Below are 15,916 nucleotides of genomic sequence, written 5' to 3'. Positions count from 1 at the left end.
TGGGGTGAAGGGAGGGGACAGATGGGGAGAAAATTTGAAATTCAAAATTTTGTGGAAGTGAATGTTGAAAACTGAAAATAAATAATTTTTTTTAAAAAAAAACAAATAAAAGTGAATTTTGTGATTTTTTTGTAGCTCAATGAAATAATTTTGGAGGTAATTTAACTGGGATGACATTGAATAAGTATATTAATTTAGGGAGAATTGTTATATTTATTATATTGGTTTTGCTCACCCATGAACAAAAGTTAATATTTCTCCAATTATATAAATCTGAGTTTATTTTTTATAAATAAGTATTTTATAATTATGTTTATGTAGTTCCTGGGTTTGTCTTGGCAAGTGTACTCCCAGGCATTTTATACTGTCTACAGTTATTTCTAATTGGATTGTCACTTGTTATCTCTTCTTGAAGGATTTTGTTGGTGATATATACAAACACTGATAATTCATATGGGTTTATTTTATATCCTGCTACTTTGCTAAAATTATTAATTGTTTCAACTAACTTTTTAGTTGAATCTCTAGGATTTTCCAAGTATAACATCATATTGTCAGCAAAAAGATTGTTTATTACCTCATTGCTCATTTCATCTCTTTAATTCCTTTTTCTTCTTTTATTGCTATTGCTAACATTTCTAATTAAATATTGAATAATATTTGTGATAATGAGAATCCTTGTTTCACTTCTGATCTTATTGGGGAGGCTACTTCCCAATAGCTTATCCCCATTACAAATAATGTTTATTGATGGTTTTAGGTAGATGCTTCTTATCATTTTAAAAGAAAAATCCATTTATATCTATGCTTCCAAGTGTTTTTTTAATAGAAATTGTTGTAGTATTTTATCAAAAGTTTTTTCTGCATATATTGATATAATCATATACTTTTTGTTACTTATATAATTAATTATGTTAAATAGCTTTCCTTAAGTTAAATCATCTCTGCATTCCTAGTAGAAATCCCATTTGGCCACAATATTTATAATCTTTGTGATATATTGTAGTCTCTTAGCTAGTATTTTATTTAGGATTTTTGTCTCCAAATTCATTCATGAAATTGGTCTCTAGTTTTCTTTCTCTGTTTTTGATCTTCCTGATTTAGGTATCAGCATCATATTTGTTTTGTAAAAGAAGCTTTGAAGTGCTCCTTTGCCTGGTTTTCCAAATAATTTATTTAATATTGAAATTAGTTGATCTTTAAATGTTTAGTAGAATTTACTTGCAAATCTATCTGGTGCTGATGCTTTTTTCTTAGGAAACTTCTTCATGATCTGTTCAATTTCTTTTTTCTAAAATAGGTATATTTAGATATTCTATTTCCTCTTCTGTTAATCTAAGCAATTTATATTTTTGTAAGTAGACTTCCATTTCATTTAAATTGTTAAATTTGCTGGCATACAATTGCCAAAATAACTCCTAATAATTGCTTTGATTTTATCTCCAGTAGTGGTATACTCATCTTTTCATTTTTTTGTACTAATGATACTGGTTTTCTTCCCTCTTTTTTAAAAATTCTATTAACCAATAGATTATCTATTTTATTGGGGTTTTTTTTCATAAAACCAACTCCTAGTTTTATTTATTAATTCAATGGTTTTACATTCAATTTTATTAAACTCACCTTTAATTTTTAGGATTTTCAACTTTGTATTTAATTGAGAATTTTAAATTTGTTCTTTTCCTAGTTTATTTAATTGCATACACAATTCATTGGTCTGTTCTTTCTCTATTTTATTGACAAGCATTTAGAGAAATACAATTTCCTCTGATTTCTAGTTTTGCGACATCCCATAAGTTTTGGTATGTTGTCTCATTATTGTCATTCTCTTTAATAAAATTATTTATTGTTTCTATGACTTTTTCTTTAAACCATTCATTCTTTAAGATTAGGTTCTTTAGTCTCCAGTTCATTTTCATGTGTTTGATCTGATCTTTCAAAGTAAATATGTGTGTGCTTTTTTTTAAAAAAAAAAAAAAAAGATAAAATTTTTCTGTCATACTGAGGATATAGATTTTCCCCCTTCCAATATTAAAATCAAATTTGTTTCATAATAGAGTGGTTCAGTCTTTGTCCCTTTTAATAATGTTACAATAATCCTTATAAGTGATCTGCTAAAAAATGAGTTTCCAATATGTAAAACTAAATGAGTTGAGATTAAAATACTTTTCTTCGTAAAAAATAAGAGTCCATATTAGAACTATAAATTCTTCCATGTGATTTTTAGAATTTGTAATAAAAAGGAAAATTTACTTTAGGGTCATTTCAAATGAGTCTCATCTTCTCATTATATGGACAAAGAATTTAAACTTCAGTATCTGACCTACCACTAAATTGCTTGAATTAATTTCTTTAAGTATTGACTTATTCTATCTCCTTTCTGTCCAAGGGACTCTGAAAGGTCTTCTCCAGCAACAGAATGTGAAAGTATAAATTCTGCACTTGGCTTTTCTTAGAGTCCAATTCTCATTTACTGGAAAAATCATAGCTTTGACTATACGGACCTTTGCTGGCAAGATGATGTCTCTGCTTTTTAGTATGCTCTCTAGATTTGCCATAGTTTTCCTTCCAAGGAGTCAGATTCTTTTAATTTCATGGCTGTAGTTGCTGTCTGCAGAGGTCTTTGAGCTCAAGAATATAAAATCTGACACTGCTTCCATTTTCTTCTCCCTCTGTTTGCCAGGAAGTGATGGGAGCAGTTGCCAAGATCTTAGATTTATTATTTTTTTTAATGTTAAGCTTCAAGACAGCTTTTAATTCTCCTCTTTCACTCTCATCAAGACTTCTTAATTCTTCTTCACCTTCTGCCATCAGAGTGGTATCAACTCTGCTTATCTGAGATTGTGGATATTTCTTCCAGCAACCTTAACTCCGGTTTTTGATCATCTAGCCTGGCATTTCACATGACGTACTCTGCATATAAGTTAAATAAAAGGTAACAGTATACAGCCTTGTTGTATTCCTTTTCCAATCTTAAACCAATCAGTTGTTCTATGTTTAGTTCTAACATTTGCTTCTTGGCCTGCATACAGGTTCCTCAGTAAACAAGTAAGATGATCTGGTATTCCCATCTCTTTGAAGACTTGTCACATTGTGTTGTGATCCACAGTCAAAGGCTTTAGCATAATCAATGAAGCAGTTTTTTTTCTGGAACTCCCTTGCTTTCTCCATAATCCAATGAATGTTGGCAATTTAACCTCTAGTCAACGCTGCCTCTTCAAAATCCAGCCTGCACTTCTGGTAATTCTCAGTTTACATATTTCCAAAGCCTCTTGCGGAATCTTAAGCATAACTTTGCTGGTGTATGAAATGAGTACAACTGTTTAGTAATTTGAACACTTTGGTCATCTCTCTTTGAAAATCTCATGCTTAGGATAAGCAACATTTGCTGCAGGGATAAGGAGATAGGTAGAGAAATTCTATGAAGAGTCCAGTAATATTTTCAAATTAAAATGGCATGTACTTTAATACTTGTTAGCTGTAATGCAAAGGTGAGGAGAGTAAAGAAGGTGTAAAATACATAGAGAAATTCTACAAAGAACTTGACAAATGATCTACCCAAAGTCACAAAATATGATACTTGGTGACTTCAGTGCAAAGCTAGCTAGGGAAACCAGATTGAAATATGTTGGAAAATAAAGTTTGGGTTTAAGAAATGAAAGGCTTAGGGTTTTGAAGCAATGAACTGAAGAACAAGTATTTTCTTTTGGAAGTCTTTTGACATAGCAAATTCTAAACTATCACATAGGATCCCTGAAGGCTGTGTGTGTACTTGATGAGTACCCTGCTTAATATTTAGTGTAAGCATCATGGACCAGCTTATACACCCACTTCCTTAAGCCTATAGAAAGGTATTATGTAAACATATTAATTATCCACTGAGAGAATATAAGTGAGTTGACCACCAAGTAACCCTATAATCAAGCCTCTAGCTAAATGATCTCATTACCTTCTCTCTGGTTTATAGTTATATAGTACCTCCTTCCTTCAAAGAAGGATCTTAAGGTCATACATCTAGGACTGAAAAGAAATTCGAAGATCATCTAGTCCAATCTATTCATTTCACACATGAGGAAACTGAGGCCCAGTTTGTGACTTGCCCAATGACAAACAGGTACTAAGTTACAGAGGTAGAATTTTAAGTCAGGACATCTGATTTCAGTCAGAACTCCTTCCACTATTCTCTATGCACTCAGTGTTTGGTTTCACTTTTTTCTTTTAATTTACATTATTATAATCATTACACATATATTTTAAAACTCATCTAGTTAACACTGCTATTCTTACAGTAAAGCTGTAATCACAGAAAAGGTGAATAGGGAGTCTTTTGTGTATCATAGACTTCAACAGGCAACAAACTCTTATTAAACCACAATTTAGAACTCCATAAACTCTGAAGAATCAAAATTGCATGTCAAGCAAAGGGCAATGGGAGGGAGTCATGGTGGGCATAATTATATTGCAACATGCTGCCAATGTTTATGTATTGCAAAAAATGACATAAAAGAGATCTGGGAAAAGCGTGATTGGAATAGGGAGTGGGCCAAAGTGTATTGAGAGCTGGGGATAATTGATAACTTAAGTTCTGTATTTGTATGCATGTGCCATTAAGAGACCGAAAAGAATAGCCTCCAGTGCCTTGATTGAATCTTCTCTGGGGACTTATTGAAATATATGGACACACATTGCAAAGATTGGGAATCATGTGTAAGTTTGCACAAATAGAAGGAGTACCCAAGTCAAAGAAATCACAGATCCATTGAAGCGCAAAAGCAATAATCATCTAAATTCCCCAATCAAAACCTACTAGTTAATATAAAAAGGGGGATATAAACATGTGGGTACACAAGGGTCAAATTTCAAGTAAAGGAAGGTTACCTACTCCTGCTTAAATCAGAGGCAGAATCAATATCAAATGGGTGTGAAAATTATCTATATATGTTCAGCTAAATAGAAATTATATTTAGTGCCTAATAACCATTAAAAAGACTAAGCCTAAAAATCAACTTCATATTGGTTCTTCAAATAAATGGTGGTTCAGGCTGTAGAGATCTAGACTAGAGTAATAGCTTCTAATTAATTTTATATTTATATATGTATAGCACATTTCCCTAGTGCTGACAAGCTGGTATTCCACATGGTCACAAGTACTGAATATTCAGAATTTCCTTCTGGAACCCGAATGGCTTTGACATTCTGACCTGGGAAGACTTCCAACCAAGGCTGCCTGGAGCTATTGTGTTTCAACTAACTGGCAAAGTGCTGGTTTTACTCTTCAAACTCCTGAGGCCTCAGCTTCCAATTCACTTCTCTAGAATGTTGACTGGTGTCCTGGGGTTTTGCATCATAAGAGGCAGGAATCAAAATCCCTTTGTGCTGGTCCTCAGCTTTGTGATTTCCTGCCTTTCCTTTTCCTAGTTGACCTTTAGAGCACTGCTGAAGATGGTCTTCTTGATTGTTTGTAGTTGTGATTGTGGTGGTTGTCTTCTGGGTAGGACTAGTCAAATGAGTTCAATCATTTTTTCAGCATCCTTTATTTTTTTCATACCCCTGAATTCTGTGAAGTATTGTGCGCCTAGGAATGTTCATGGTAATCATTCAACCGTAGGAGTTGGGTACAGGGACACAGGATGAATAAGCAATATGCAAATCAAAAAGCATGGTACTAGGCAACTTGAAGAAATATAAAGAGTATAGAACTATTTTACAGGCAGATATATTCCTAATATTATTGCCACACAGAAAAATGTCACAGTGACAAATGTGTTGTGATTCAAGGATTGTTATCTTTTTTATTATTACTATTTTTGTTTAATAAAAAGAGACTATATCATATGGATCAAGCTACAAGAATATATATAGCTAGGCTAACATTTCTATCCCTCACTAATATACACTTCCCTCTAAACACACAATTCAATTCTATTCAACAAATATTTATTAATCACCATTTGCAAAACACTGTGCTAGGGAGCAGGGTGAACTAACAGCAAAAATTACTTGGAATTTGTATGGTGCTTTATTATCTCATCTATCTCATTATCTCATTTAAGCCTCACAATAGCCCTGTCAGGTGAGTATTATTATCATGATCTCCATTTTGCAGCTGAAGAAACTGGGGCTTAGAGTGGAATTGCCTGAGGTCACACAGCTAATTAAGTGTCAGTCCCGGGATCTGAACACAGGTTATACTGAATTCAAGTCCAGCATTCTAACCACTCTTTCATGCTGCTTAATAAAATGAAACTAACAGTCTTTGTCCTAGGGAGCTTCTATTCTAATTGATGTGGGGATAAAATATGTACACACTGAAGTAAAGATAATTTGTGGAAGGAGAAAACATTAACTACTGAGAAGATCTGGGAATGTTTCATAGAGGAGATGACATGGAGGACCTCAGCTGAGCCTTAAAGAAAAGGATTCTGAGAGGCAAAAGTGAGGAGAGAACAGCAAAGAAAGGTTGTAGGTATTTTGTGTTCATACTAGAGTGCAAGATCTATGGATAGCCTTTATATTGTTATTTCTTCTACTCTCAGTATACTAATACCTTACCAGCATTAATCAGAAACCAGCCTGATAACCCTGGATTTTTCTGGAGGTAGAAATGACAGAGGATTTCCTAGTTTTCTTGGGAGCTGTTCCTCAGTTCATTTCAATAAGTATTTGTAGAACATTTACTATATGCCCAGCAGTGGACTAGGTGTTGTAGGGATTAAAAACAAAACAAGAGTGTGACACACAAGTTCATGATCTCAAGGAGTTTATAATCTTATAAAGAGAGATAAGAATGAAATGAAGTAATTAGAAAGCAATACAAAACACTTCGGTGGTTAAGTGCAAAAATAACTAATACAGATTAGATTAGACCTTCAGGAATTCAGAGAAAAAGATTAGTATGGGATACAATAATTAAGGAAGGTTTCTTGGAAGAGGCAGAACTTATGGACTTTAAAGGATAGGTAAGAGCTGAACAGACAGAATGAAAGTAGGAGGGCATTTCAGGGGAGAGATAAGTAGAGAATGAGTAGGGATGAGATAGGAATAAGGGATGAGACGGAAATGAATAAGGCATGTTCAGGAAACAAGCATGCTTTGAGTAAAGAGTATATGTTGGAAAGCATTAGTAAATATTTATTACCTATATTCTAAATTAGTAAGAAATGTATTCAATCACTGCTCTGAAATACCGGCTGCATGACCCTGGGCAAGTCACTTCCTGGTACTCTAAGCAACTCAAAACTATTTGTTGCCGAGAAATTATCATCCTCCCATGGTATAGGGAGTTTCCTTCTTGAGAGTTCTCCGTATCAATGAACCCTCAGATCCAATCCCTACTCCTATTAGTAGAAGTTGGGGAAACAAAAAGATAAAAGATTCCTGCTTTATTAGCTTATAATCTAATTGGGGGAGAGATGATACATACATATTTTTTAAAAATAGTAAAATATAGAATGTAAGGAAGGGGTGGCACTCAAAGAAGAGCTGGCACTGAAACTGCATTGGAAAGAATAATTAGAATTTACTCAAGTAGTAAAGAGTTAGATAGAGTATCCTAAGAGAAACAGGACAATCAAAGTGTGCGGGTCAGCATGTTTGGTATGGGAAATTAGTGAATGCTATTGCTTGGAGTAGTGACTTCCTACTGAAATAATATTGGAGATGTGCCCAATAAACATTGATTGGTTAGTTGATTTGGAATTGTCTTCTAAATCACCTAAGAATGATCAAATTTGGTTTAGCATAATTTTATTTTCAAGTAGTTTTCACTGAATTTCAAATTCTTTAAAAATAAGGAATGCATGTATGATGTAAAAATGATAATTCTCTTCCTAACTATGCTGCATAAGAGATTTCACGGTAGAAGTGAAACTTAAAGTAAAATCATCTTAAATTGTTTATTTCTTTTGTTTAATGACAAATCAGGAAGCTAAAGCAGTATTCTGTTCACTCATTGAAAATAATGATAATTAAATTGATTAATGACAATTAAATTTAAAATTAATAATGATTAAAATAATAATGAATTTCTCCCTCTTCAAATTCAGTTAAGGGTTAAAGTGATCATGTCTTGTTCCTTTTTGAAGAGCGGACCAACAACCAAAACTCAGAAAATCATTTCAGTTCCATTGTGATTCTCTTCCTTGTTCCTTTGCTCCACCCCCACCTCCTTTCTGCTGGGACCATGCCCATTTTGATGACATACAGCCACTGTTCACAAAAAATACAGTATGCCGGTACTTGGGAGACTATAAGACTCTTTTGTTTGCATTCCCAACTCCTAGCACAGTACCTGGTACATAGCAAGCATTTATTAAATGTTTCTTGACTTACTGACTATTGCCTTCCAAGTCAAGTGCTTTAAAAAAAAAAAAAGAGTAAACAATAAACAAGGTTTGATGTAAGGAAAAAGAAATGAAGCTGTCCAAAAGTTGTATGGACTACTTCTGAAAAAGAAAAAACACTAGATCTGGAGCAGGAACATCTGGGGTCCTGGATTTACAGCTGTGGTAGGAGCAACATCCTAACACCTTTCCCCAGGTAAATTAAACTAGTTTTTTCTTAAAAGGTATTGAGACATTCCCTGAGACTTAGTTAGACCTAATATCCAGGGGACTAAAGGCTCAGACTTTCTTCAGTCCTTAAAATACAAAGCAGCTCCAAGGAGCTCCAAAGGCTTTCTAATGTTTGATTGGTGTATTAGTAGGGGCAACTCAAGCTTTGTGAAGCTGAATCAACTCAAGGTGTCTTCAATGCCTGTCTTTGGTGAATATCCTTCTCTAGTCAAGTAAATCTCTCTTTTGTTAACTGTTGCATGACCTAGGAGCATCTCATTTGGTTCCAATATCAAACCTGAATGGAGCAATAACATTGAACCCTGTAGTCTAGAGTTGTGTGTTACCCCAAGCATATGAGTTTTCCTCCTTCATGTGCTTCCGTTTCCAGGTTCCCCTAAGTGTGTACACACTCTTCAACACAGCTATTGAGTGCAGTGATAGGAGAGTAAGATCCAGGTTAACGTGTGTATTGTGGTGTATTTCATTGTTTCTGGCTTTACTTTATTATTTTGTTGCTTTATTATTAAGGAAATGGTAATATTTAAACTACAAAAGTGTCATGGTAAGAGGCTGGCGATATAAACATATTATGGAGATGTATTACCTTGCAAGGAGGCTAGTTGCAGAGATAGAAAAGACACTAGATGGGGGCTTAAGAGCAACAGTAGCAAATAGGAGAAGTGTATTTCCCTTCAACAGGGTTAACTTTAAGGCCTGGGGAGAGTTTGAATGAAAATGTATGGTGGTGGTCTCATTCTGGGAACTTAGCCCTGGGAGGGTGATAGCAGGTAACATGACTGGATAAGAAGTGTGAGGCCCTACACAGTGTGGGTTCCCACCCTCCCACCCCTGTTCCATTGTGTGTAAACCCTACCTATTGCACATTTTTGGGAGTTACACTACCTATTTTTTAAGCAAAAGAGTCAGAGAAATATGATGTAAAGAATCTTTCTGATTTCGAGGTAAAAGACTTGAATTTCAGTCTTGACTTTTACTTAATGTGCAGGTTGAACAAAGAATGTTAATTTAACCAACAGCATAGGTAGCTGGACAGATCAATAGAGAGGCTTCCAGGCTGACGGAGCTCCTGACTGCCAGTTAGAAAGCTCAGAGTTCAAATCCTACCTCAGATACTTATGAATTGTAGGTAAATCACTCAACCTGTTTCTTCATTTATAAAATGGGGATAATATTCCCTCTATAAGGATCAAATGAGATAAATAGGTAAAGCTCTACACCAACATAACCCATTATTACTAGCTATCATGAGAACATCACCTCATTCTGTTACTTTTTGCCCTTTCTGGTTCAATGAAAATGCCCTCTGTCATATCCAACGATGCTGTAGTCCTCCTCCCTCTCCTCCCAAGGATACAAGCTTTACATTTTTTCCGGTAACTATTAATAAATCTTTGTTTTCGCAGTAATTAGAACCAAACCCCATACTGCCAAAATCTCATGGATTTTAATTCAGGTGAATTTTTTTCTCCCTCATTTGGCAAAATGTTTTGTCCCCACAGTTTTGGATTTTAATAAATACGAGATGAAAGGGTTGTTTTTTTTTTATTTGTAAATTTCCCCCTTCTTCCTAAGCGGATACATAGTTTCACTGGAAACCTCCAGTTGGGTGTTATGCAAGGCCTGTTTCTGAGAACGCCATTCCCCCACAGGCCCTTCTGGCTCCGCTGTCTTCCTTGGCAGTTGGTGGCTCTGAGCGTGTGGTTTAAAAATGTAACAGTTGGGGGAAAAGAAGGCTTTTCCACGAGCCTATAAATCTTGTGGCCGTGGGTGCCCTTCCACCGCTTTGGAAAGAAACGAAAACTCCTTGGGAAGTCCGGAGGGAGGGCACCGAGCAGCGGGGGCACGGCTGTGCCGACCCGGCAATGCCGACCCGGCGGCCTCGGTCCGGCCCGGCCTGTGGCGGGAAATTCCCGGAGCAGGCCACGAGGGCAGGGGCATGGCTGGGTGACGGGGAAAGGGAGAGAGGGGCTCTCCGGGGCCCTGGGACGGGCGAGCCCGGCCTGGCGCTCTGGGGCCCCTCCGACGTCCCTCCGGGGCCCCAGGAGCACCACGTGCGCACCCTGCGCGCCCGAAGTGTCTTTTGTTCGTCGGGGAGTTTTCTGGAGAAGGGAAAACCCAGGCCCCTCCCGCCCAGGGCCGACGGCCTGCTCAGGAGGAGGGGGCGGAGCGCCGCACACCCCCGGGCGCCAAACCGCGCGCTCAGGGGAGAGGAACTGGCGCGCGGGCGTGGGCTCCGGGGCCCGGGGGCGGGCCGGGGGCGGGCCCGGCCGATCCCGCTGGCCCCGCCCCTCTCCTCAGCCCGCGAGCCCACAGGTCACTCTTCTGCCGGTCCCTCGCTTCGTGGGCCGCTGTTTCTTTAAGACCGGATCCTCGCGGATCTCGCGAGAACCGATTGGCGCCGTGACCTCCATGTGAGAGCAGCGAGCTCTTCATAAACAGTCCCAGTCAGTCCGGTCCGCTACGGCTCCTTCCTATTTTTAAAGCCGCGGCGGCGTGGGGTATTGTCAGCGGCTCTTCGGCTCTTCGCCCCCGCCTCCTCCCAGTTCCGGCTGTTCCGCTCCTCCTCCTTCCCCCCCGCCCCGCTTCCTCCCCCTCCCCGCCCTGTGGGGTGTGCGCGCTCAGGCTACCGCCGGCCGCCACCGCGAGTGCTCCGGGCGCTCCGCGCACGCTCTCGCTCGCGCTCTCCCTCGCGCGCTCGGGGTCCCCAGGGGCTGGGGAGGCGCGCGTGGGGGCGGGAGAGCCTGGGCCGAGAGGAGGGGGAGACAAAGAGGGGAGGCACCGGCGCCCCCCCCCCGTCCCCGCTCCGCACCCCCCCACTCGGGTCAGGATGTGGATCCAGGTCCGCACCATAGACGGCACCGAGACGCGGACCATCGACGACCTGTCGCGTCTCACCAAGATCGAGACGTTGCGGGAGAAGATCCGGGAGCTGTTCAACGTGGCCCCGGACCGCCAGCGCCTCTTCTACCGGGGCAAGCAGGTGAGAGATGCTCCGGCCCGGGACCGCCGTCCCTCCTCCGCGCCTCGTACCTGGCCACCTGTCTTCTCCCCCGCCCCCGGCCCTCCGTCTCCAGGTGCGCGGGGAGGCCGCGAACCTCACCTGGGACTGGCGGGGGGCGGGGGGCCCTCCGGGAAACCTAGCAGTCCCGAGGCTGGGCGCTGCGGCGGTGCCTCCCACCCCTCGTTTTGTGCGTCAGGACCCCCAGCCGGGAGCGGGGAAGCGGGGGGGGAGGGGGAGGGGGAGTCCCGGCGCTGCGCACCTGTGGACCCGGTCCATCTTTCCGCCCGCCCCGCTAGCCTGGGGCAGGAGGCTGGCTGCTCCACTTGATCAGGTGGGAAAGGTGGAGAAAGGGAGGGCCGGGAAGGCCGGCTCCCTCGCTGGGCTTGTGTCTGCGTCCGTGGGGCCGCTGCGGTAGCAGCACCCCTCCTCCGGTCCCCCAGCCCCCCATCTCACACGCACACAGGTAATCACACACACGCACACCTTCGCCCCGCCACATTCATGAAGGTGGTGTGGAGGTTACGGAGAGAAATGGTACGGATGCCCAGACCATGTGTCGGGGGCTTTTCCCGGGGTATCTAAGACGCTCTCTTGTGGGATCCACTTGGAGGTGTAGGGGAAGAGGAAAGCCCAGCCTGGACTTGGTATTTCCCTAGGCCCCACCCGGACTTTGGTGTGTGTCTGGGGGGCGAGGGGATGGCAGGGGAAGCCCATCCGGAGAGTGCTGGCGAGGAAGTACGGTGGGTGGGTGAAACGGGCACGTGTTGTAGGTGGCTGCGCTCAGTGAGGTGATGGGGTAGGGCCGGGGAGGAGCAGGGACGTACGGCGGGGTTTGGAGCATCAGGTTTTCCCCCGAACTCCATGTGTAGGCCTGGTTTTATTTTTGTTTAATTGAACCCTTCCACATGAAAACAAATGGGGCTCCGCCGCCTCCCTGGACGGACCCCCCTCTGTGGAAAAGAGCTGCTGCCGCTGGGACCAGCGCAGAGTTTTCCTTTCTTTTTTCCTCATTGCTGAATAGAGGAAGGGTTTGGCGGGGTGGGGCACGCCCGGGCTGTGGGTTGGAATACATCCTATTTTCCTTACCCATTTCCAATTCTAACTGTGCCTTCACGCGTCAGGTAACGTTTTGAGGGTCTTAAGATAATTTGAAGCCCAGAGTTCATAGGGTGTGTTGACCGCTGCCTTAAGTGTGTACGGATAGCCCTCTGAGTCTGGCCCCTGCGAGTCACTGCCAACTCCCCCAGTAACCCTATGCCCTCTTAAATGCTTTTATATCGTTTTCAACCCTTGGAAATAATCAAGACACATCTCCAATGACTATATTCTCCTCTCACTGTTTCTCCCCCCCCCCCCCCAAAAAAATTCTGACCACTTGTCTCATGTTAGACTTCATTGGCACAAGGTGTTGCTAATTGCCAGAAACCTATTTCACCTGTGCCTCTCACAACCCATTTCTTCCATCAAAGCTCAGCTGAGAAGTTAAATGCTCCCTCTTTTTTCAGACTGTTTTGTACTTATCTCTTGTGTTTCTCCTTCTTCGCTGGTCGGAAAACATTAAATGCTTAGTATATGCCAGATACAAAGAAAGGCAAAAATACTGTCCTCAAGGAGCTCTCATTTTAATAAGTATTAAAGTTAAAGATGGGCTTATTTTGGTCTTAATATGTCTTCTGCACTTAAAAAAAACACAGTGCTTGGCACATAGTAAACCTTTAATAAAAGCTTTTGTGGGGGTTAGAAGTGGGGAAGGAAGTAGTTTTTCCCACAGGTAGAAAAGGTCTGAATGACTTGTGATTCCTTTTTAGATTTACTGTCACTATTCTACCCTTATTTTATGTACATGGAGAATGAATGTTTTGTCTCGAACAGTGTCAAGTTTATAGAAGAAGAAAATACAAACTCTTGTCATTTAAAGCCCTTCAGGACTTGGTCCCAGCCTACTTTTCCAGGGTTATTACACGTTACTGTTTCTCCCCTTCATGCACTTTATGGTCTAATCCTCAAATGATGTTCCATCTCTGTTTTCTGTACTTTTATACATGACCCCCCATTCCTGAAATGCACTGCTATGCCTCTTAAAATTCATTTATTCTTGTTCAAATTTGTTTCAGTCTCATCCGACTCTTCATGACGCCATTTGGAGTTTTCTTGGCAAAGATATTGGAGTGGTTTGCCATTCCCTTCGACAGCTCATCTTACAGATGAGGAAACTGAGGCAAACAAGTGCCCAGGGTCACACAGCTAGTAAGTGTCTGAGGCCATTTTGAACTTGGGTCTTCCAGACTCCAGGCCCAGTGCTCTATCTACTTTCCCACATAGCTGCCCTTAAAATTCATAGTTACCTTCAAAGCTCAACCCAAGTACAACCTTTTACATGAGGCTTTTCCTGATTTCCTCCCTAGCCCACCTACCTCCTCAGAACCCCTAGAAATTGTCCTTAAGTATGTAAAAAAAATGTTTTCCATAATAGAACATTAACCCCTTGAGAGCAAGGATTGTTTTCATTTTTGTCTTTGTATCCTCAGGATAAAGCGTGGCACAGAGTAGGCACTTAAATAAATTACATCAATAAGCATTTATTAAGTTGATACCTGAACATATTTGTAGCATTCAGCATTTGGTCCTTTTTTGGGTGTTTTATCGTTGTTCTTGTTTGGTTGGGCAGCTTCAAAAGGTCCAAATATCATGACTCAGTAACTTGACTCTAGTGCTTGGCGGGGGAAGAACCTGCTGCTGCCTCCAGGCTACGTGTGGCCTTCTAGGTCCTTGGTTGAGGCATTTTGACTGAGTCCAAGTTTTACAGAATAGATCTCTTAATTAGGGGGGTTTGTTCTCTGAAGTTTGATTCATAGGGCTGGACTTGAGGACCTGGAGGGCCACATATGGCCTTGAGGCCACAGATTCCCTACCTCTGGCTTAAGGCTTAGGAAGTGTTTTCCCCATCCCACACCTTTGAGGTATGTATTATAAATATTACATCTAGGTCCCTATTAGTGCAAATAAGGATCCCTTGAAGTGGTTGCATTATTTGAATTCGAATTGCATGATTCCATTGGTCTTGAACCAACGGGACTGCTCATTACATAATTATGACTAGTGTAGATTTAAATTCATACAACTATGTTGGGATCTGTTAGTCATGCTAATTGGGAGGCAGATGTATTCTCATTTCCTAGCTGGAGAAAATGAAACTCAGAATTTAAGTGACTTGTCCAGGTTCTGAAAGCTCTTCAGGACTAGCACAGGTCCTCAAAGCCAGGCCTCTATTCACTTGGGTTCATGTGTTCTTTTTACTTTAAAACCAAATCTAGTTGGACAAAATCTACAGGATGTGTTCTAACAGTAATATTGGGGGGGGGGGGCAGTTTGTATATATTAAAATACTGATCCTTTTTGTTTTAAATTTCAAAAATTGTGGGTGAGCTTAATTTTTAGGCTTTATAAACAAGTTAATGCATTTCCCACGTAAGGAATAGTAAAAACCAAAGATGGAGCTGGGAGTATGCTGTATGTGTACAAGGTTATGGCAAAAGGTTCATTTTGTGCTATGGTCTAGGGCACTGGGAGGAGAATCATGAAGGCTGGGAAGGTAGCAGCGAGATTGTGACATACTTCCAAGTACCAAGCTAAGGAATTTGGACTTTTAATTCAGTAAAAAGTTAGTTGGTGGAAAGCTTTTGGACAGAAGAGACAAAGTATCAGATGTGTTGTTAGGAAGATTGTTCTGGCAACAATGTAAAAGATGAATTGGGCCTGGGTGTGAGAAACTGAAGGAAGGCCAGCGAGCTAGGAGGCGTTTGGGTGGTAATAGTGGAAATAAAATGGGAGACCTTATGGAGGTGGGAAGTTTCATTTCCAGTAGTTAGTCAATAGATATTTATTAAGTACCCTACTGTGTACCAGCACTATGCTAAGAACTGGAGATACAAAGAAAGGCACATGACAGTCCCTGCCCTCAAAGAGCTCCCCATTTAACGAAGGAGACAGCATGCAAACAAACTGTGTACAAATAAGTGAGATATAGGGCAACTAGGAAATAATAAATGTAAGGCACTTGAATTAAGAGAGATTGGGACCAGCTTCTTGAAGGTGAGATTTAAGCTGGGACTTGAAGAGTTCAAGTAGAGGAAGTGAGGAGGGGAGAGTATTCTGGGTGTGGGGGTACAGCCAGTGAGGATGCTTAGTTGGGAGATAGTGTATTGTGTGAGGAACAGCCAGTGTTCATTGGAGGGGTGATAAGGTATAAGAAGACTAGAAAGGTCTGGAGTGACTTGAATTGACTTTGAATGCCAAGCCAGATTTTTTATTTTATTCTGGAGGTGATAAGAAGCATCTA

General features: G+C 40.9%; 1 protein-coding gene across 1 annotated transcript in view; it reads left to right on the top strand.

Annotated features, from left to right (window-relative positions):
- Positions 1-10,997: 10,997 nt before the first annotated feature.
- The window catches only part of UHRF2 (ubiquitin like with PHD and ring finger domains 2), a 157,973-nt gene continuing 153,054 nt past the window's right edge, over positions 10,998-15,916 (top strand). The window contains exon 1 of the mRNA XM_072596937.1: positions 10,998-11,556. Coding sequence (XP_072453038.1) covers positions 11,404-11,556 — 153 coding nt within the window. The 5' untranslated portion in view covers positions 10,998-11,403. The remainder of the gene's footprint in view (positions 11,557-15,916) is intronic.

Source organism: Notamacropus eugenii, chromosome 1 (assembly GCF_028372415.1).
Source record: "Notamacropus eugenii isolate mMacEug1 chromosome 1, mMacEug1.pri_v2, whole genome shotgun sequence".
NCBI classification, from domain to species: domain Eukaryota; kingdom Metazoa; phylum Chordata; class Mammalia; order Diprotodontia; family Macropodidae; genus Notamacropus; species Notamacropus eugenii.
Note: the sequence above shows the minus strand (reverse complement) of the source record. Positions and strands in the feature narration are given on the sequence as shown.